The following is a 22,740-nucleotide window of genomic DNA, read 5'->3' on the forward strand; positions in this document are numbered from 1 at the left end:
AGCTTAATTCCCCTGATGATCCTTGAGCATGAAAATAGTCAGAGTCAACCTCCCCAAAGACCTGTCTCACTCCACCAGCAGAAGGGTGAGTGATCTAATATTGTCTGATTCACCCCTTTCAACAATGCACACAGGGCTTAAACTTGAAGCCAACAGAACACACAATTAACACAAGAATGTGCTCAAATGTTATTGATGAACCAGCATAGATTTCCTCTCATGGGCCTTGATCAGTGTGTGGATTAATAAATAACAGATAAATTTCTGCCTCCAAAATTCTCAATGGGGGTTAGTGTTTCTCCATTCCTTTAGCAGGATCTAGTGAGAAACAGGCAAAAAAAAAAAAAAAAAAAAGCCCTGTTTTGGCAGGTTGTCCTATTTTCTGAAAATAGCATCTTGTAATCCACCCTCCAACTTGTCTACAACATGCTGGAATAAAATCTGCAACACCCACACACGTGCTTGCAAAAACCCAGAGATCCATTATCTTTTCACTGGGCTCTATTTCCCCCCAACTTGTTTCTGGAACTCTAACTGTCAATTGTCTTTATTGTCTGCAAATCCCTGAGAGAAATAAATCACTAGAAATGACTTATTGCAGTAGTGCTTGTGGAGGGGTTTCTTGGGAAATGTTTATCTTGGCTGATAATCTCCAAAATGAGGGGAAAATGAAATTTCAAAATACAGTAGTGAAATGCTGACATGCACAGAGCCCCTCAGCAAGTCAAACTGCTCTGCTGAGGCACAAAAACGTGACAAAGGTTTACATCTTCCTTTCTCTGGGATACACAGTAAAGGCATTTCTTTTAGTTAGCCCTGGAAACACTGGAGTTCCCTCATTTCAGAGGACTGTGCTGGTGTGCTTTGACACCAGTGCCTCCAGCCAGCCAGTCCCTGGGCAGGTGTACTTTTTGAGGGACCAAATATGGATTTTTTCTGTAGGCTTAGTGGAAGAATACAAATAAATGGGAGCCTTTCCACACACAACAGAGCTCATCATTCCTGCAAAACTTCTCTAGAGATATTACCTACATTAAGAAAAACACTTTGAAAGTCATCTCTAATAGTCAGGTCAAAGCAGAAATCTGCCTGCAAATGAAAAATCTTTTCTTTAAGGTAACTGGGGTCCACTGACTCTTCCAACACTCTTCCCAGCCTTCTCTTCTCACTGCAAAGAACACTTTCCCCAGAGCTGTGCATTCCTGAATGTTTGGCATTAAATCCTGGCTATCTGCAATGCTGCTCACCCAGCAAAGAACAGATTTCCTTCCAGGCTTCAGGAGGATGGATGGAGTGAGCTCTGCATTCTCATCCTTCTCCTCCCCCCAGATCTGCTCTGCAGGGACAAAATCCTGAGTGGGGGGACCCTGCAGCATCAATACCATTACCCAGCAATTCCCATGGGATCTGAACTTTTGCACCCAGGAGCTGCTGAAGTTAGCGTCAGGAAGAAATCCTGTTAATACCACATTTGAACACCTTGGAGCCATTAATGCTGAAGTTCTCTCCAGCCTTTCAAAGTCAAATAGCTGAGATGTTATTCAAGCTCTGGACACTGTGGGGATGGGAGGGGGTTTGCCCCCCAGCAGGACAGCAGCTACCATGCATTGACTGCTCCCTGGCTCTTTTGCACCCTGTGCTATTCTGGTAAAATCAGAGGTTTTTACCCTTTTGCTAACAATGACAAGGCTGTTTCTCACCCCAAGCTGCTCTCCAACAGCTCTTTCCCTAATGAAGAAATTACCTGACTCAAGTATTCCCAACCCTTGCCTTTACATTGCACTCTGCCATGACACACATCTCAGCGCTGCCTGCACATACCACAGCCTTTCAAAACTGAGATGTTTATCCATCCTTCCTAACTATCCCAGCAGTTTTCCATACCTCACTCTAACAGCTGCCCCAAAAAACAGCACTCTTCCAGACTCCCCAGCACCCAAAGGTGCCTTCAGTACCCTCCTCCCCCACACAGCAGTAGCACATTCATTTCCACTGCATACCTGCCCCTAAAAATCTGTTCATTTTTATCTGGAGAATTTTGCAGAAAGCAAAATTAAAATTTGCCATCTGACTCAGCAATCCAAGCCTGGTTTTTTGTTTCTTTCCTTGCTAGAAGAAGAAGGGATAGAGTTGACTGATCAAAGAGTATTTGAAAATATTTCACTTTGAACTTCTGTCCGCTCAATAAATCCTCTCCATTTATTACCAAAAAATGAATTCCAAAGCCCACATCACTCTAGAATTATTCAACACTACCAGTCATTTCACACAAATACATATATCCTTGCAAACATTTATTTCTAGGTCCTATCCTGGACATTTGAACATCCTAAAGCTCTCCCCTTTGTCATAGATGATTTTAGTGGCTTATACTCATCCAAATCCATGTCCAGAGCAGCATGACCAAAACAAACCCCAGATGGTACTGCTGGGAAGCTAACCAGGAAAGCTGTAGCAACCTACACTCTTTTCTGGTTCATGTCCAGTCAAAATAATTAAAAATATTTCCCTCCTGATACTTTCAATTTCCTAGCTTGCCACGTTCCCAGCCCTCTACAGCACATAGCTGTGCTGCAGATGTTTGTCCAGCACTATTTCCCTACAGTTCTGGTTTATCAGGACAAGCTTCAGGCACAGCTGCTGTGCCAGCACACCACACTGTGTGCTGCCCTGGGACAGGGGCAATTCCCCCAGGGCAGGCAGCTCAGAGCAGGTTCACCACGACACCTGCCCAGAGCTGGGCACCTCATGGGTCCCTGCTCCATCCCTCTACCCCACATTTAATTTCTCCTGGTAAGACAGCGAGTCTGAGACCCTCTGAGGTGCTCAGGCCCCCAGGAAGAGAAGCTACACAACCCCTTTGAGGGTGGGTTCTGAAGGCACTGGAACAGGGACAGCGCTGGTGGTGGGCAGAAGGCAGCAGTGCCATACCCCAGCTTGAGATCCCCTGCAGGACCCACTCCCAGTGATTGTGTGCACAAAGCTCTTGGGAAACAGCCTGCACAACGTTCCTGGGGGAAGGAACATCTGGAGTGGTGCCAGCCCTGGGAAGGAGCCTCCCCAGGCTGTGCAGGAGTAGCAGGAGTGCAAACCCTACTACTCCATCGTAGCACCAAAAAGCCAACAAAAAGGCTCATTATAGAACACATGCTGCTGGGAGTGCTTGCTGAGCTGAGTGGGTGATCCCAACCCCACTTCCAAGCCTTTATCCAAGACCCAGATTTATCTCCCAAGATAATTTCACAGCTCTTCTCAGGAACACATGCTGTGCAAGCAGAGCACAGTGCTCAAAGACATGTTCCACCAGTCTGTACAGCCCAGATACCTTCTAGATTGGGCACTTGCATTATTTGTGGTACAGACTAGTGGCAATATACTCTGATTTCCCTTCACTGGGATATTTTCTTGGGACAAACTGCTTTCTAGTCTCTGGGAAACTTTGCTACTGTCTCTGAAGGAAGGTAACCCTTAATTATCTTTAAAAAAAGGCATCATGTTCATGGAACAAGGCAAATTACAGGACCTGGAAATGCCACTGGCATACATTTACATCACCATATAAATAAATATCCAGGGTTATCTGGTCCCATCATGATATCCTGGCTGAACCCATGGCTCTTATGTCCCTCCTGCTGCCTTCTCCTCTGAACAGACACAGGAAACAGCTTCCAAACTAAGAAGCTGCTGTCAGAGCCAAACAAAAGCTTCCATTTGGAGAAAGATCTACAGAAATCTAAACATCTACAGATGAAACATGAGCAGTAGAATCATAAAGAAAAGCCATTGAATATAATAAGACTATTCCTGAGAAGTGGATGTATCAAATCCCTGGGCAGTGTTTCTGCATGGAGCAGTGTGGGACTGCTGATCTGCAATTCCTGCAGCTGCTCATACCCCTCCAGTCCACCTCCCCTTCCACCATCCAATGGGCTATGAACTCCAGGGAAAAGAATTCCAAATTCTTGGGCATCACCTGGTGTTCAGCCAGACCCACCCGAAAGCACAAATGCTTCATCCTGTTACAAGCAGTGTCACACACATTTTCATCTAGATCTAGACCCTGAAAGCAGCAATTTCACCCCCCAGACCAACTGATACAAATACAAGAGCAATCACAGAAGATGCAGCAACATTTACTCCTTTGTGCTGTATTTCAATATTACTTTGTATTTAACTATAATTTTTCTCAAGTATATTGTCCTAATGTACCTACAGCAATCAAATTGAGTTCTCTGGAGAGTTTTATGGGATGACTCCAATGAAACTCCCATTCACAGCATGTACATTTGGAAGGATATGACAAATCCTTTCCTCAGGGAGCTGGTGGGCTGCAGCACAGGCTGAGCACACTTGTGGGTCTGGTGATGGACCTGCAGACAAAATTCCAGCACCTTCACACCTTGAATAGCCCAGGAGGTGTGAAACCACAGAGGACAGCACTGAGTAGGGATGGGATGCATGGGCTTGGATGCACATCCTCTCCAGAGTCTACTGAATGAAAAATATTCCATTTATCTCCTGGCAAATAAATTAATGTAGAATCCAGGTGTGAGAGGAGAACAAAGACATCCCATGCATCCCATCCCCTGCAGTCCTGGGGGAATCTTCATGACCCCTGCACAGCAAATGCACATTTTGGAGCAGGGAAAAGGGGAAGGGGATGTGTTTGATTGTCCCCCTGCTGGGTCACTATGTGCCATACAGGGATCAAATGCCAAACAAAGCAAAGCCAAAGGGTGGCTGCTTTGGTTGCTTCTGTACTGACAGCATGAAAATGTGCAAAAATAAATTTGCAAGGGAAGTTGCCTAAATTCTGACTTTTAGGAAAAGCCTTTGTGGCAGGCACAGATAAAACACTATCACTGCACAATACTGCAGAGACTATTCATGAATATATATTAAAAATTCAAATGGTGAAAAGCTGCAACAAATCCAAAATCAACTTCCACTTAGAGAACAAATTTGGCCTAAAAAATTAATGAAGAATTTTTCTGGCACTAAAATAGTGTTTAACATAAAATATAGCCCCTATGAAGAAAAATCAGTCAGTATGGACCATCCAAATTCAGGAAAAATCCAATTTTCAAGTGCCAAAAGAAAACCTCTACAATTTGCAAAGTTTCAAGAAGCTGTTCTTTCTTATCTGCAGCAGACAGCATCTCCAGAAGTTTCCTACCACTCTCCTTCCCCCTCCAGCTGTGTGCCCATGAGCTCTGTGTTCTTGCAAAGTTTGTACATGGACACCAGGACAAGAACTGACCAGTCTGAAGAGCTGTGACCAAGACAAGCCTCCTCTATGGCCCCAGTTCAACATTCAAGGATGTTTGTTCTGAGTTTTAAGGGATTAAAAGCTACAGAACACTGATGACAGCAGCAACTGAGATGACCTCAACATCTGGAGAAGTCATCTTGCCTGGACCCATCAGCTTGTCCTTGGTTAACAATTGTCCCTGCAATTAAATGGACACTTCATGGTTTTACAAATCTTCCTCCCCTGACCTCCTCAAGCCCTGAGTCCCTGCTGAGCTCTGAACAAGCAGAGGCTTTGCCACCCCTGGGCTGCAGCTTCTTGGCTGTTTACAAAGTAGTTTGACCCAGAAGCCATCCAGACCAGCCATGAAATTGTGGGGGTGGTGGGTGGTCTCTTGCTTCAACAACACAGTTGTGATGAGGACCGCATGCACAGGGTCAGCCCCAAAGAGAAGCTGAAGATGTGGCTTTATCAGATTTCTGGTAAATCTGATTTTATCAGATTTCTATAGATCTCATGCAGGAACAAAGGGTGACTTGAAGCATCTCTGATCCCTCACTTGTGAGGAAAGAACACTTGCCTTTATCCACAGTTCCAAAAGTGCAAACTGGCAGTAATGACCATTCTTTGCCAATCTTGAAGATTTCTACAAAGTGGCTTTTGAAGATTGTAACTGGGGTCAGGAGGAGGCTTTCAAAACTAGAGAAGTCACGAAGTCATCCATATTTGTATCTGTTTTAATCAAACCAGCAGTAGTTCCATCAAACTCTGACAATAGGAATTACACTGTACATTGTACTCATGGACAGTTACTGCAGACCACAGCTGTCCAAGTAAAAAAGCCCATTTTCTCTCATTTCCTTCCATTTTCTCTTTTTCTAAAGACAGTATTTCACAGTCAGTGTGGTCCTTGAAGACTTGTGGAAATTGGAGAACACTGATTTGCAGTTTTCAATTACTTCAGTGGTCTGTAGCCATGCACAAGCAAGCAAAAATCACATCAGGGCTCTGAACTATGGGATGCACTCTTTAATCACTACAGCCAGTTATAAAAATATGAAATATTTTTTCCTATTACAAACTATGCTCATTCAAAGCTGAAAAGAAAAGTACTTATTCTGCAGACCTGGATCACCTTTTCCCCAGCCCAGGAGACAATCTAAGAGCAAACAGCTCTAACTAAACCAACAGCTCATTGATCAGTGCTCAGCTTGGCTTTGCAAGCTCCATGTTCAGGCTGCTTCCAGACTTGCTTCAATACAGAGACTTGACCAAGGTTTCTGATGCCAGGGAAGTGCTGGGGCCGTACTTTAAATAGCTCACAAAGTTCTTGCATTCACATCAGAATGGCAGAAAATCTTTTAACTGGCTTTCCTTTGGGAGATTTTGAAAAATTGAGCTGCAGTTTTATGGATAGTCCTATAAATTACCATTTTTGTGTAAAAATCACAACTGAGAAAAAAGGTCTATTTCTTAGTTAAAAATATATCTTAATGCTTCAGTTTGCATTGTTAAGTCATATTAAATATGAAGATACTTTGTGAGGGTGTCACAATCACAGATATTTGTAACCTGAAGGATTTGCAGAATTTTACCCAGCAGGATGCAACATTATCTTCCTCATTCATACAATTTCCTCTTTCCACTAACAGCAGAAGTTCTGGTTAGGCAAATTATTCATTAAGAGGTCAAAACTAAGTATGCAAAGCACTGCTGAGGTCAGAGTTTGAAACAGTTGTGGAAAATAATTAAAGCCATGACTGAGCCCTCAGTGCCCATCCTACACAGCCAGTTTACATAAGAGGGATACTGGTGAAAATCTCCAGCTTAGCTGATGTATTACTGAACATTTTTCTCATCAGTTCAGCTGTTAACCCCAGATCTGTAGTGCCAGATGAGGCAGTCCCAGTTTGGCAAGAAAAGAGACTGCACTAATGCAGCTTTCACTATTGCAGATCCAGAGGGGCCACTGTGGCACATCTCATGGTCCTCTGAACTCCATCCAACCGTCCCTGCAACTCCTGCTTGTGCAAAATCTGCTTCTCAGAAGCACCAAGTTTTGTTCTAAGAAGTTCCAGGGTGGAGATTTATGCCTTCATTAAGCTGGAATGGGTCATGCAAAGTTTAACCAGCACCTCTCCCCTTCCCAGGAGCTCTGCCAGATCTGCCTGGGAACTGGGGATCTGCATTTTGGCACAGCTCACACCTGAAGCCAGTGCACAGCTCCTGCTGCCTTGCTTCTGCTCCTGTCTGTGCACAGGAGGTTTATGAGACCACAGCTTGGTTTTGCAGAAGGGGACTCTTCTGTAAGGTGAAGATATCCAAAATAAACCACAAACCTTAAGGAGTTCAGCTGACTTTGTGACTTTATTCTTTCCTATCTCCAACCTCCCAAGAAGTCTGGGAGCAGAGCCCACCACAGCTGCCTGGAAGTCAGCACTGCAGGCTACTGCTTAGTGGAATGAATTTCTATTTATCAGCAGCTCTCAGTCTCCCAGCCATTACAGACATTCATAATCTTTCAGCCAGAATGTTTTTCACTGAATTCTGAAGCAAGATTTACAAATGGATGGCAAAAAATAGAAAGATGGCACACACTGGAAGAGAAATGTGCTAACATTACCAGAGGCCTTTTCCAAAGAAAGATAGATGCAAAGCTCAAAAAGTTAGATGTTTTCTCCTTAATTATCATTTGTAGCTTCTAAGTAGGCAATTTAGATCTGGCTGTCATATTTCAAATGGAAGACTAGACTGCCCATAGCATGCAGATGAGGTGAACGCTTTCAAGGGTGCTCAATGGGAATGTCTTTATTCAAATGAGATGCTTAAAGTGAATGAAAAGCTCCCATAAAACATAATTTCCTTTTCCTTCAGAAGGAAGGACCACTTGAAGAGACAGCTTTACTAGCACACTGAAAAGATACTAATACGTGATTTAGAATAAAATGGAAAACATTTGTTTAGCTCACTGCTTGATACAAAGATGTGCAAAGACAAATTTTCATCAGGGTCTCATGTTAGCACCAGGAAATCCTACTCTGTCCTTCTGGTAACTGTGGCTCAGTGCTCCTAACATCTCTGCACACACTTCACCCAACCCCTGGCTTAGGTGACACTGTTTAAAATTTAACAATGTCATCCTCCAGGTCAATATTTTCCATGTAGCTTGCAGAATGAATGCCCCAAGAAAAGACCAGAGATGCTCCCAATTATTTCCCATGCATCATTCAACTTGGGGATAGACTCTGTATGTAGGCTTGGGTTAAAGCATCTCCAAAATCTACAGGCAAAGAGATTTTAGTCCAGGGTCTGCCTCAAGACTTAACTTAGGGGCTTGTATGGAGATGGTTCTCCATTCCCATTGCACTGCAGGTTCTACCAGCACAACATCTCTGCTCATGGGACTCCCATGAGCCACAGACCCCACCAGCATCACCCAGAGCCAGGCTCTGGCACAGCATTCCTGCCTGGAATGGACAGGGCACAACCACAAAGAGCCTCAGCACAGAGTCCTCTCCCAGCACATCATCACAAGAGCACTCTGAGGTGCAAAGGTTCATTTAAATCAGTAGTTGAAAATGCTTCAGTGCAACTCTACCAGTTGCAAGTAAAACATCAAGTTTGTGATAGGAATAATTAACTAGCAAAAATCTTCAGTACAGACTTGGCAAGTTAAGGAAACAAAAATACTTGCTTTTAGGAGGACTGGTGAAAAAGCATCTTAAAATAGTGAATAGCAGTAACAAGTATGTACCCAGTAGGTGTACTGTTCTACCACTTATTATCAAAGTAAGCCCAAGGAAAAACCAAGTACATGATAAAAATATTTCTGGGATCACAGAAAATAATAAACAAATAGGACCTTCACTAGGACTCTTATTATAGACAAAACATATTGCTTCAGGGCACTTGGATAAGTGACAAATCCAATCTGAAAGGGTGATGGACTGTGAGAGTAACAAATAATCCCAAGATACTAAATTTTTTTCCACCCCCTCAAAGAATCACTGCTTGGGTGAGGGTCAAGTTAATGAACATCCTAATGTGTGCCAAATTAGCAATAGACTCTGTATCAAGCACAGATCTTACTGCTAGAGAAAAACTGCTACTGTAGGGCCAGAGAAATAGATTCCTTATTTGAACTTGTCAAACTTCCAAAATGCATATACAGGTATCCATAGAATGGCTGCTTTGTGCTTTAAAACATGAGAGAGGAAGAAATGTTCTGTGATAAAACGAGAATCAGGCCAAAATGAGAAAAAAAACCCCTCAGGTGAATATTTATAACATCTTAATAAACATCAGATTAGGCATGTAAGAGTCTGGCAAGCTCTGTAGCAGAGTGTGGCAGAGCTCCAGGACACACTGTAGGAGGATATTAGGGTTTAGACTTCAGGTTAATTTCCACACTGCAGGGTGACTACAGGGTCATGGACATGAGCTGCAGGAAGCTTAAATGAATCAGAGTAAGTGTGGATGGGAAAGCATCCATCTCCTCTGCTGTTCCAGGAGAGATGGTGGAGCCAGATTTGGGGTCAATTACATCAATATTGGGGGGACTCAGTGGCTACTGCACCCCAGCAGCACGAGCTCAGAGCAGAAGCTCAGCTGGGAATGGCTCAGCTGGGAATGGCTCAGCCTCCTCATGCTCCTGACACAGCCACCCTGCACAGGCAGGGCTTTTCTCCCAGGGATCCTGCCTCCCAGCAGTGCTGAAGCACCACTGCACCAGGTCACTCCAGCAGGGGCTAGTTATTAGCACACTTTTATGCTTTTCCTCACTTCCCCCTTTTCAAAGGGCAAATTAACCCAGGTCCAGAACTAACTAAGAAAGTGATTCCAGCAGAAATGAGAAGCAGAACCTTGTGAGAAAGGTTTCTTTGGGTTTTCCTTTTGGTGCTCCCCAATTTCCTGCTACCAGAGTTACAACAGCAGTAAGACAACACAGGAGCCATGCATAACTTCCATAAAGCCATAACTTTAAATAAAACCAAGAAAAAATTAATCTTAATTTAAAGGTATGTTTCAAAACTTCCTATATAATTGTACTAATTATTTCTCTTGGACTAATTTTTATTTCTTGCTGGAGATTTTTGCAATTTGTAGGTTGGGGCTGAGAAAAATCTCAATAAGCAGGTGTGAAGATGCTCCTTTGTTTTGGGAGCATGTGGAGCTACCTGCTGTGGAGTGCAGTGCTGCTTCTGTGCATTCAAGACTGGCCTGGGGCCACACAAATCACCCCCACATCAGCCCTGGTTTTGCCCTCCTGCACCCTCCTATTCTTTAGCTCATGTGATTGGCCCCAGAAGCAGTGGTCACAAGTGCAATGCCCATCCTTTCAGTATGGAAAACTCCATCCCCATTCTGATCTTGCTTTAATAGGAATATTTTCGGGTTCCCTCAATCTCATTCCCAAAACACCCAAGCCTTCCTGCCTTGCCCAGCTGTCCTGTTCAGCCTTACCACTTTGTTTACCAGCTTAAAGCTCTTGACACTTGTCATCTATTGGCCAAGGTCTAGCAGTTCATTTTTTGGGAGAAGAAAATAAAGCCACAAATTCCCAGCAAGAGAAATGAAAGCAGCTGGTAGCACGACTTTCTTTGTTTCAAGTCATGCTGGAAGGTGCAGCTAATAAAAAAGCAGCACTCAGGTATTTTGACTGCTTCAGTGTCACTGCTGACAGCCCCAACAGCAGTGGGGTGTCAGATGCTCAGCAGCTTCTCTCCTTCCACCTACACCTCCCCCAGCTGACAGCCAATAATCGGGACTGTGAAGGCATTTGAAAGGAAAATGCCATGGGAAGATGGACCTGAATGCAAGACAACTGGTGGGAAATTCATCCTACCTAACAATGCCTACAAGCCCATGCGGGGAGATGAGCCTCAGCCTGAGGAGCACAGCCTTGATTAGAGAGCCTCAGCTTTTCTGAGCTGCCTTTTCCAAGCTTATTCACTGCTCTGAGATGTTACCTTTCCCAGCTAATCTCACTTCTGTTTTTAGAGCACCCCATCTCCATTCTGTGGAGAAAAGCAAAAATAGCAAACACACGAGAAAAGTCACAGGAATATTTGGATAAAACACTGAGATGACACCAAGTTCCAAAGTAGCAGATTTTCCAGGCACACATCTGCTGCCTCATGTAATCTCCACATCTCTGGACACTTCTTGCATATGCCTCAGGTTTGCAAACAAAATCCCAAATTGCACAAAATCTGAGTGTATTCATGCTTCTCCTGAATCAGCAAAGTGTCATCTCCCCTCTCACCTGCACATTTCAGGTGTGTTTGTACCACATTGCCAATCACCTCACTGTACATCCATCCCATCTGTGCATGCTGAGTTCAAGGGCCAGCTACAGCCCCAGCTGGATCCCTCCTGCAAATAAACCCTATTCTGCATCATCTCTGCAAGATGCTGGAATGTTACATTGCCCATCAATTACTTCCAGTTTTCTAATAATCAAAACTGTGGGAGATTGCAGATCCAACCACTTCCTTCTAGAAACAATGGCTGATGTGCCTGGTGGAACACCAGGAGACACTTCAGGGCTCCTTCTCTCTTTTTTATTAACTTTTACAATAAAATACTGTTTTATAATCACGCAAACTAAAAGCACTTCACTACAGGGTGTACTTGTAATGAATGTTGGAGAAATGACCTATTTGGAAGTGAATCAAATTACAAACTCATATAACTCAATTTTCAGGATCTCTCCTACGCATACTAAGCCGAAATGAAAACAAATGAAAACAAATATTCAAGCCAAAAAATAAACATTTGTAATACCAGGAAATGCAACTTTTTAGAGTAATAAATGTATGGCAAGCAAGAAGAACATTTGAAGGAATCAAATTCAGTTCCCACTGTTTGGAATTTGCTGTATCTTAGAACATGCTAAAGAAATAGATGCTTTCAAGTCTGGTCTGTGCATAGCAATCATAAGCAAAACAGCATGTGATTTCTCAAGGAAGAAAACTGATTTTAGAGTCATAGTGTACTAGACCTGAGATTGAATTATGCATTCTTTTCTTAATCATCTCAATTTCTTGAAGAAATCACTTATACAAAACTGAATGGTTTCTGCAATGGATTTGACATATCTAGAAAAAAGACTGTAGATGCTCTTTTGAAGCAGGATCTTAAATGGCAAGAACATTATTTATATTAGTACATATTATTATATATATATGTATAACTACACTACAGTTTTCAGATGTACCTAAAAACCATAAAAAACCCTATAAAAACTGTTTTCCTTAATCACTAAGTTTAAAGCATTCCGACACCAAGAGATGCAAACAGGCAATTAATAAAATTTTCAAAAAGCATTTAAAAAATTATGGTTCAAACTCATTTTGGCTTTTTCTTCCCTGTCCCTTGAAGCAACCATCTCAGATTCTTGTTACTGCAGTGGATGGAAAACCTCTTTCATTTCCAGCTGAAGTTAGTGGGTACACTACAGTTTTTCATCTTGGGATGATTCCCTTGGAGCAGCTATTTCATATCCTTGCTACTGCAATGGATGGGAAACCTCTCTCCTTTCCAGCTAAAGTTAATGGCTACACTACAGTTTTTCATCTTGAGATGGTTGTGTTGTTTCATTTTTCCTTGCCTCCCATTTTGCACTTCCCCAGCTCTCTTGGCCTCCCCAGGGCTCTGGAATCTGAGAATCATGAATTCTCCTCCACTGAGCTCCCATTCCCAGCAGCTCCATGGCTCCATCCACACCAGGTGGATAGCCAAATGAGTAGCCAAACTCATTCCTCTTGCACACCATAGGAAAGTTCTGGAGCCCCAGACTGGTGCTTGACTGAAATGTGCTGTAAGTGAAGGAGCCCCCGTGCAGCTGGGCCAGTCCAGCCCCAAAGTGCCTGCAGCCGGGGTTACCTGAAGGGGCTGGCAAAGGCTGTGCCAAAGCTGAGGTCACTCAGACTTACCTGAAGGAGTAGGCAAAGGCTGTGCCAATGCTGAGGTCACTCAGACTTACCTGAAGGAGTAGGCAAAGGCTGTGCCAATGCTGAGGTCACTCAGACTTACCTGAAGGGGTAGGCAAAGGCTGTGCCAATGCTGAGGTCACTCAGACTTACCTGAAGGGGTAGGCAAAGGCTATGTCAATGCTGAGGTCACTCAGACTTACCTGAAGGGGTAGGCAAAGGCTGTGCCAATGCTGAGGTCACTCAGACTTACCTGAAGGGGTAGGCAAAGGCTATGTCAATGCTGAGGTCACTCTCGGACTTGTTTGCACAGTCCACACTGAGGCGCAGCTCTCCAGAGTACCCGCCGCATGTTGCAAATGCAAAGATTGCAAAAAGCTGTCAAAAACAAACAATATTTTAATTTAGTTTTGTTTCAGCGACCACCATGAGCAGATTCATGCAGTAGCTCTAGCTCAGCCCCAAACTGATCCCCCTCAGGTCGGGTTATCCATCACTCCTTGCATTTAAAGCATTGCCATACATTATTCCTTACCCTTCCCAGAAGCACAGAGCCATGACACATGAAGCTCTGCTGCCACACAGACAGAGCCATCACCATTTGTCCATGGCAGCCATCTCAGCCCTTCCCTCCTGTCTTGAACCCTGTTTGGGATTCACAACCCAAGCAGTTATTTCAATCACCCCACTGACAGGTGAGATTGGATGAGAGGGATGGATATTGACTGAACATGATGAGTAATTCTTAACCCAAACAAAACAGTGGGAGAAGTATTTCAAAGGTGCAACCAGAAGTAGCAACAGCAGACCCAGACACTTCACACAGCCACCACTGTATTATGTGGCAAAACACAGACATGACCTGCCCCTCTCCCAGTTAATTTATGACTTTGACAAAACCCACATTGTTTGTTTTAATTACTTTTCCTAAATTACTACCATAATCTAAAGTGGACATAGAGGTGAAGTAAACTGACTGCAAAGCAGAAAGGAATTCCAGACTTTGGCTGGAGTCAGGCAAACTGGAAAGGAAAAAAGATCTTGTGTGGCTCTGATGCAAACCTATAACACATGTTAATCTTCCAGGAGAAAAATAATGAAGGAAGGAGTATGCAGGGCAGAGACACATCAGCTTTTATATCAAGGGTTCAAAGAACGGAATTGGTAGCAGGAATAAGTATCTTCAAACATCACTGATGTAGGCTTCCTTGGAAGACCCCAAGTAGAAGTGGGTACAGTTTATTTATGCAGTTGTAATTTAAATTAAAGGACAGGTTAGATTTTGTTGATTGCAGCACTATAGCCCTGAAGTATTCCATTAGTTTTAACAGCGTTACTGTGAGATCTACAGAAGGGCAGATCAGGGAAATGGCAAGCAAATGCCCAATCCCAGCCACAATTAAATAAGCTAAAATCAGGAACCCAGAAGAAACAGAGCGTTCACATCTGGGAAAGAAACCATGTTTTTGGACACTGAAAAATAATGCAGCAAGCAGATATAATGGCAAAATAACAGACTGAAAATATAATAAATAGAAAAACTAGATATTTTCTTGCTGCACAAGGCTTTGTAAAACATGCCATTAATCTTAGTTCTCCCAATTTGCAGCATAAACAAAGCCCCAAGTTTCACCAGCCTCCTTGGAATTCAGCTTTGCATGTTCCCCTTTTCCCCAGAGAGTGACAGATTATAGGGGTGACACCCAAGCACTGGGGCAGGGAGACCCTCCCAGGGTGCAGAGTGATGTGCTGAGCATGATGGAGCACAGGGAGTAACAGGAGAAGGATGCAAGTTTCCACCCTGCCACTCACTTCCAATGTGATCAGAGCATATCATACATGAAGGATAGATCTGCAAAGGTATTTAGGTACCTAATGACAAGAAAAACTAATAAAAACTTTGAATCAATTCTTCTTGCTGAGCTCCCTGCAAAAGAAGAAAGCTGAATTTCACTATGAATTGACTTGTTAAATATGTGCCACAAAATAAATGTTTTCACTGCAACTTAAATAGTGTTCCTTCATCCTAAATGAGACACTTCCTCTGTACACACAAGAAGTTTCTGCCCTTACAGGTAGCACAGCACTGAAAATCAGCATTAATCACCTCAGGTCAATTTGTGAAAACAAATATATTAAGGAGAACAGGAGAGAATGCTGACCTGCTTTCTGGCCTAATTAACAGAGTTGCAAATGCAAATGGTTTGCAGGTACATAGGCACAAAGATTAACAGTGATAAATAAAGAGGGAACTTGAAAGCCTGCAGTGTGAGACCTGCCATAAAGGAAGAGCCATCACCTCCCAGCCAACACTCTCAGCAAGGGGACAAGCAGAGGAAAGAGGTGCAACTGAACTGCATCTCCTTTAATCATGCATTAGAAATCACCATAATGGCTGTCATCATGTTTTTTCACCAAGGGCACAGAGCCATGCCAAAAACACAGCTCAGGCTATTCCTTCCTTCCTGGAAGTATCTCCTCCAGAATTCCCAGTTTTTCCTGTCCCCTGTTGAGAGCATCCAGCCTTTACTTTGGCCCCACAACCAGCTCTCACCCAGAAGCTTTTCAGCAAACCCCTCCATGCACAGCCAGCAGCTCCCAGCCTTACCCACTCTGCTCCCAGCACCAGGCAGCACCCACAGGGCAGGTGGGAAGGGAAAAAGGACAATGCAGACCTTTATACCAAACATCAGCTGCGCCTCAGCCAGCTCAAGCCTGGTTCCCTGCTGTGGCTGGATCAGCTGAAGGCTGGGATCACCCAGCTGCCAGCAATGCCCAGCCAGTCCCCACAGCTGCATGCTGAGGACACCAAGCACCTTTAGGAAGCATATTTATAATTTACATCACGGGAATGCAGAGTGAGGGCTGTAAATCAATGGTATTTCTCTGGGGTATCATGGTCAAGCAGCAGCATAACTCTTCTCCTACCTCTGCATTTCCCCTTCCCCCTACCCAAGTTGTGCTGCTTTATGCTGTCAGAGGAGTGCCCAGAGCAATAAGCCAAGAATTACTGGCTGGCTTTTTGTGCACACAGTAATTCTGTGGCCATTTCAGGAATACTGTAAACACCACTGTATTTTATTAGAGCAGGATTTGTGTAAAAGGCAGTTGTAAACCCCATAATGGGAGCTTTATGGGCCAGACTCAATAAAACCTCCATCTGCAAGATAATTTTATTGAATCGGGCTGCTCTGAAATTGAAAAGTTTATGGAGAAAGGGAAAGTGTTTCCCCATGTTCCTATTTACTCTTTGCCTATAAATCCACACTCAGCACCAGGCTATCTGCAAGTGTGCACACATCCAGCTTCTCCCCTTCACATGAGATAAATGTCTCCGTGCAGTTACCTCTGGTTATCCCATGGCTGCCCAGGCTCAGGGCTGACAGCCAGCCCTGCAGCAGGAATGGGAGGAATGTGGTGCCACTGAGGCAACAAATCCTTGCTGCCCTGGCTGTGCCAGGCTGCTCCTGCCCACAGGAGTGGGAGCAGGGCAAACCCTGCTTTCTCCTGTACTCCCATCCCTCTGCAGCTGCAGCTACTGCCTGGCCATTGTTATACACTGGGGAGGATGGTGCTGGGACCCTTGCAGGGAAATGGAAAATGTCTGTCCATCCCCAGCCTGGATAAGTGCTCCACATTCCATGTGGGATAACACACCAAGCATCCCCCAAATTCAGTGTGTGCTCTGGAAGCAGTTACCAACCCACCCAGTGAGGAACAGACCAAAGGAGGGACAGCAAGGAACATCATTTGTGCTTCTCAGCACAGACTGGAGCAATGCACATCTCACATGTCCAGGCTAGGCTGGCTGGAAGATCATCCTTCTTCCCCGTGGTCTCAGACACAATGCTGCCAAGGCAATGAGTTTCTGTAAAGTGATTAACACCATTCCCAGATCCTGTTACAATGATATTCCCTCTTTGACCTCCAGCCTTGGCCTGGACTACAGGTATATTTTTGTAAAGAAGTATTATCACACAATATAAATTAACCAACAGAAATTATGTTTGTTATGGTACTGTGCAACAATAAACCAGCCTTCCCTGTCAAATCAGACAAGCATGTTTTAAAGACCAGTTGGTTCCTTAGCACTTTGAGAAAAAATAGCAGTGTAATACCCAGCAGAGCACAACACTGCTTCTCACACCAGCTCAGGGCAGGGAAAGGTCCATCATATGATTTATGGGAGCACCTCCCCTCTTCTGCTGCCAGGTTTCAATGCAATGGCAGTGAATCCTGTCATTCAGCATTCAGGTGCTGTCATTTACCCAGGCTCAAGGCTGGCTCCTTCCTTTCCCAACCCAGCAGCCAGGGACTTGTGTGATGCCTTGAGGGAGCCCAAGCCCCAGCTGTGAATTAAACAGTTGGTGGTGCCTCAGCATGTGACCCTGGGCATCACTCATCCCACCATGGAAGGGAAAAACAGGATGATTTCATATCCCTTCTCCCTGTTTGGCTTTGTGACAATTCCCCTCAATGCCTGCTGAGCAACAGGCTCGCTCTGCACACCAGGGGAAGGCAGAACAGCTCCTGACAAGGCGAGTTGAAAGGCTTATGTGGAGCATGTTACAGCTGAAACATCCTGCTAGGAAGACAACACTGTCATTTAAAATTGATGAAACTTCCATAAAAACCACTTGCTTTCTGTGGGAGCACATCTGCCCTGTGCAGCAGCCTGAGGCAATTTGCTGGCTGACACAATGGAGCCGTGCTGGGGATGCACCCCAAAATTATCCTGCTGCAAAGGAGAGGACCTGCTCTGCCTGAGGGCTCCTGGGTGGGTCCTCCAGGAGGGAAAGATCTTGAAAACAAAGTGCTAGTCTTGCCTGGAGCTGTGGTGGCCAAAAACAGGCTGTGAGGGATGCAGTTCACTATGTAGGTTGGTCTCCAACGCTTTCTCTTGGCACCAAGGAAGGAAAATGGGAATGAACCTGCTGGATGCTTTCCCAAAGAGGTCCCCCCAGCCCCCTACTCCTACCCTAACACTGGAGAGCCAAGGGGAACTCCTGACACTCTGAAAGAGCAACGTGAAATATTCAAAACGCCTGCACTATTATTAGTCATTTTACATGTTCAGAGTGTTTTAAAAGCAGACCTATTTTTCTGGCATCATTTCTGGATCTGAGACCTCCCTTTCTCCATACCACCATAACAGAGACACTGCAAAACCTCTGCCAAATGTTGCATTGCCTGACACGTCCCACAGTGGCCAGGAGTGTGTGTGGAGAGAGGAGGGAGCTCATTGCTCTGGAGACGTCCCCCTGCAGCCGGCACCGCTCACCCAGCAGAGTGTCTCGTTAAACTGAGATTATTTATTTATAGGGCACAACCAGTAATTGAACATTATTATTAAGGCTGTAAAGGGAAGGGTTGAAGGCACTAAAGGACTGTACTGGAAACATTTACTGCAGAACTGATGGTCCAAAATATGTCACCAGTGAAGGATTAGGAAGCACTCTCTCTCCTGGGTCTCTGTTTCTTTTTTAAAATCTGGCATTTTTCCTGCACGAATCTGAGCTGCAGACTTCCTGGAATCACTTCTCCTACATGCAAGCCTTTGTGCACTGGAGATTATCAGATTATTGACTTTGGGACTCCTAATTATATCAACTTGACTGGTTGATGAATTGGAGGTGGAGAGCATTGCAACCAACGCAGTTCTTGGGTGGGGGGGTGACAACTAGCTGGAGTCATTTTCCTTCAGCAACTACACAGGGAGAAAGCTGAAATACATTCTGCTCCTGCTGAGAAACAAACCCTCAAGCCACAGTTCACTGATTGCTGGGATTTATAAATAAATATTATAAATAAACAGCGGCATTGCTAAGAGGCTCCTGTGCCAGCCCAGCCCAGGTCTGTGTGGAGTGAAAACCCCAGGGATGAGGGAGCAGCTCGAAGTTCATGAAGAACCACATATGCCACTGTCCTCCACCTGGAGGAGACCAATCTGCTCCACAACTTCCCCACAGGGCTGTGGGGTCTTCATGAGGCCATCTACAGCAGAAAACCTCTGTCTGGCATTTTAGAGCACTCACAAAAACCACCCCTTGATGCCACCAGCTGGATGGAAAGACCTGACCCCAGGGCAGGCAGGAACCCCACAGCATCCTGTGTTTGAAGCACAACACTTCATTTAATGCTTAGCTTTTTTTAATGAAAAAAACCAAAGCCCAATAACTTGATTTGATTCTTAATGGAAAGATTTATGGAAATGAAATTGGGGTATTTTTAGTGAGTAAAGATCATTTTATAATAACTTGGTTATACAATACTTTAATCCCAAGGAGACAATTTTCTCTCTTTTGCTTTGAAGAAAACCTTTATCTTTTCCATTCATCTTCCATTGATTATTCTAAAAATCCCATTTAGCTTCACCAAATAATGGTATGGTAGTCATTTCTCATTATATTTTAATAGAATAAAGCCCAACTGTATATGAGAGGATTAGATAGCCATTCGTTGGGGTAAAGAACACTGTTCCTCCAGATGGCCAGACAGAATCTGTGTAATGCCTTTCCTATTTATTAAGTTGGAAATGTAATGCAAGCTGTTTCATCCAGTATTTAATGGGTCAGCCACAAAGTTGAAAGCTAATGCTAAGGTTGGCAGCATGCATGGAAGAGTTAACAGGCAGAAAACAGAGGCACAGACAGAGCATCTCTTCTTGGACTCAGTGAAAAGCCTTGAAGTACAGAGATACTTACACAAGTAACCTACACAAGTACCTCTAACCATGAGTCAAAGGTTTGAGGTAAGCATTTACTGGGTCCCAAGGGTTTTTAAAATCTATTGTATAAATTGTTTTCAGCACATGAACATTGACACATTGATGATGTCTTCCATGGATCAAAGGACACCAACACATGCTGCAAACAGTTTTAGGGGTAATTACTGGGTGAACATGGCTTCATTTGGGATGTATCACAGACATACCTGCAGCCCTTTCCCCTCTGGCTGTAGAACAGCCTGGAAGTTCTGGCTCTTCCTCTGCAGCCTCCACAGCTTCCCCTTTGTGCCCTTTTCATTTAAGGACACGGGAGCACAAGTTGGACAGACATGTTTGGATTGTACATATAATCCCTGAATGACTCATGCTGTGACATATGTCACTGCAGCAGAGACGTGCTCCTTTTTGGGCCTGAGAGCTTTTCTAGTCCCAGACTTGCAGCAAAAATAAAAAATAAACAACCATGGCAGTCTCTACCAGGATCCACACTGTGACAGTGCCCAGAGCATCACAAGTGCCCAGAGTCCTGGAGAGCAGCCACTCCCACTCTGTGTCCCCTTCCACATGTGACCACCACAGGCAAAACCATGGAAAGCCACGGTGAGGTACAAGAGAGCTTTTCTAATAGGTCAAGTCAATTCTCATTTTACTAATAGAAAATGTGCAACAACCCACGAAATACTCAGGTTAATGCATAAATAGAACTCTGTTTCTGCTCCCTCCAGAAAACAACAGGTTTTGTGCAGACTTTACAGCCTGATTGTATGTGATTTATTGTGTAACAAGTGTAAACATTATAAAATAAAAAAGGTTGGATGGCTGCTCGTTTCCTCTTTTGCTTGGTGGGTTCAAAAGCATCTGGGCTTAAAATGGCCCATAATGTAATATAAATGCATACAGAGCAGGATCCAAGTTATTACTGAGTGGGATTTACTCCCTCTAATAAGCACAGGGATTTACATTACGGCTGAGTGACATGCACACATGGGAAGCACTCTGTGAAGGGAAAGTGCTCCTGAATTTGATGTCTTTAAAGCCTGGCTGGCCACCACAGGCACAGGGACTCAACCACAGCCAAGGCTGCACCACACTGCAGCACAATAGCGGGGACCACACACCCAGCTCTCACAGGCAGCGCTGTACTCAGTGTGCACAGCACCTGCCCTGGGCTGGGGCTGGGACAGGGCACCTCTCCCAGCCAGGGAGCCCAGCCCCATTCCCAGCTCTCCCAGCATCCCCACCAGGCACCACCGGTCCTTGGCAGCATTCCCTGATGGCTCCTGGAACTGCTCCCTCGCCTAATTTGTGCCTTCCCATTAGTCCTTTCCCAGCACTACTCCTGGGCCTGGGCTCCTGAGGAGAATTTTCCTGCTCTGGTGACAGATGCACATAGCAGAACTGAGAGGCTGGAGCACTCCTCTGACCAGAAAATGCTTTGGCAGCTGGGTCCCTGCAGCGTGGCACGGGCAGGGGGCTGCAACCAAACCCTCCCTGGGTCAGCCCTGACGGAAAATGATCATTACAGGAAGGGCTCTTGTCCTTCAATCACACTGTATTATTTATGACCTAATGATTGCCCATTGACTAGCAGGGATTATACATTCCTGAAGATCTTTCTGGGTGAATGAAAGGGCATTAACCTCATTATTATCACGTCCATGCTCATCAGAGGCCATTAGTAGCTTCCTCTCAGCTCCCTGGGCTCCAGTGCAACTCTCTGGTGTCATCTGCTGCCTGTCACCTGCTGTCCTACACGCCTGCCCTGGCTCTGTCTCCAAACATGGGCCCATTGCCTCATCTCAAACCAGTTTTGGATGGAAAAATCCACTGGAGCTGGCTTTGACCTCGACACCCACCTCTGTGCAAAAGGCTGGAATAAGAATTTGCTCCTGGCTAAATATCAGCCCACATGGTAAAAATAATTTATTTTTTAATAATTAAGATGATGGGCTATAAATGAACGTTTGCTTTGCTGAGCTCTGGGAATTCGCAGGGAACATTTTGAGCAAGAAAAATTTTTAAAATTAAAACCTCCCTCTCCTCTTCTTTTCTGCCACTCCTCTTATACTCTGTCCCCAGAGATGGTATTGCTCTCCTTCCCACACTTAAATCATAAAAAGCAACACCTAAACACAACATATTTAGGAAATGCTAACAACACTGTCCTTATCTCACTAGCTCTGAAACACTTCATCTGGACAGGTTAAGTTGTCCTGTTCCCCTGCATCTCCTGTTCCTGTTCTGCTTCACACCTCTTGCCTGTCTTCTTTTTATTCACACTCCTTAATTTGTGTTCCATGAAATCTGTACCCATACCACCTTCCAAACACAAAGAGAAAAAATTTTTCAAAAATCAGGTTCTTGCCTGAATGTTCTCCATTTCCTTCATGGTTCAAAATACTTAATTCTGAGATAATCAGTCATCCTTCCCTTTCTCTCAGCTGCCAGCAGCTGCTGCAAATCTTCTGTGCCACTTCCCAATGTACTTCAAATCCTCCCAGACCCCAGAAAAGAAACAGACACTTGTACAAAACCAATAATGCATCAATATGTTTTTGGCTGTTGCAATCTTTATATCTGCACTGCTGGAGATGAATACCCAGCTTTTTTTTTAATCTATAGACTCTGGCCTGTGGAATAAAGCCAGGACCACTAAAATAAGGAAGCAGAGAAAACACAAGCAGAATGGAAAAAGCAATTGAACATGCTATAAACTTAAAATCAGGTGAAAGCTAATTATGGCCATGCTCACTGAAAAGATAAGGACACAGTGAGGGAGATAGACTTATTAATTATTTGTGTTATGGTAGCACTTAGAAGCCCCAATC

The 22,740-nt window shown here is 44.3% G+C and overlaps 1 protein-coding gene across 2 annotated transcripts in view; it reads right to left on the minus strand.

Moving 5' to 3' along the window:
* The window catches only part of SYNPR (synaptoporin), a 97,753-nt gene that overhangs the window by 14,301 nt on the left and 60,712 nt on the right, over nucleotides 1-22,740 (minus strand). For both annotated transcript variants that reach the window (XM_064724057.1, XM_064724056.1), the window contains one exon: nucleotides 13,439-13,563. In XM_064724057.1, coding sequence (XP_064580127.1) covers nucleotides 13,439-13,563 — 125 coding nt within the window. The remainder of the gene's footprint in view (nucleotides 1-13,438; nucleotides 13,564-22,740) is intronic.

Source organism: Zonotrichia leucophrys, chromosome 12 (genome assembly GCF_028769735.1).
Source record: "Zonotrichia leucophrys gambelii isolate GWCS_2022_RI chromosome 12, RI_Zleu_2.0, whole genome shotgun sequence".
In the NCBI taxonomy this organism is placed as follows: Eukaryota; Metazoa; Chordata; class Aves; order Passeriformes; family Passerellidae; genus Zonotrichia; species Zonotrichia leucophrys.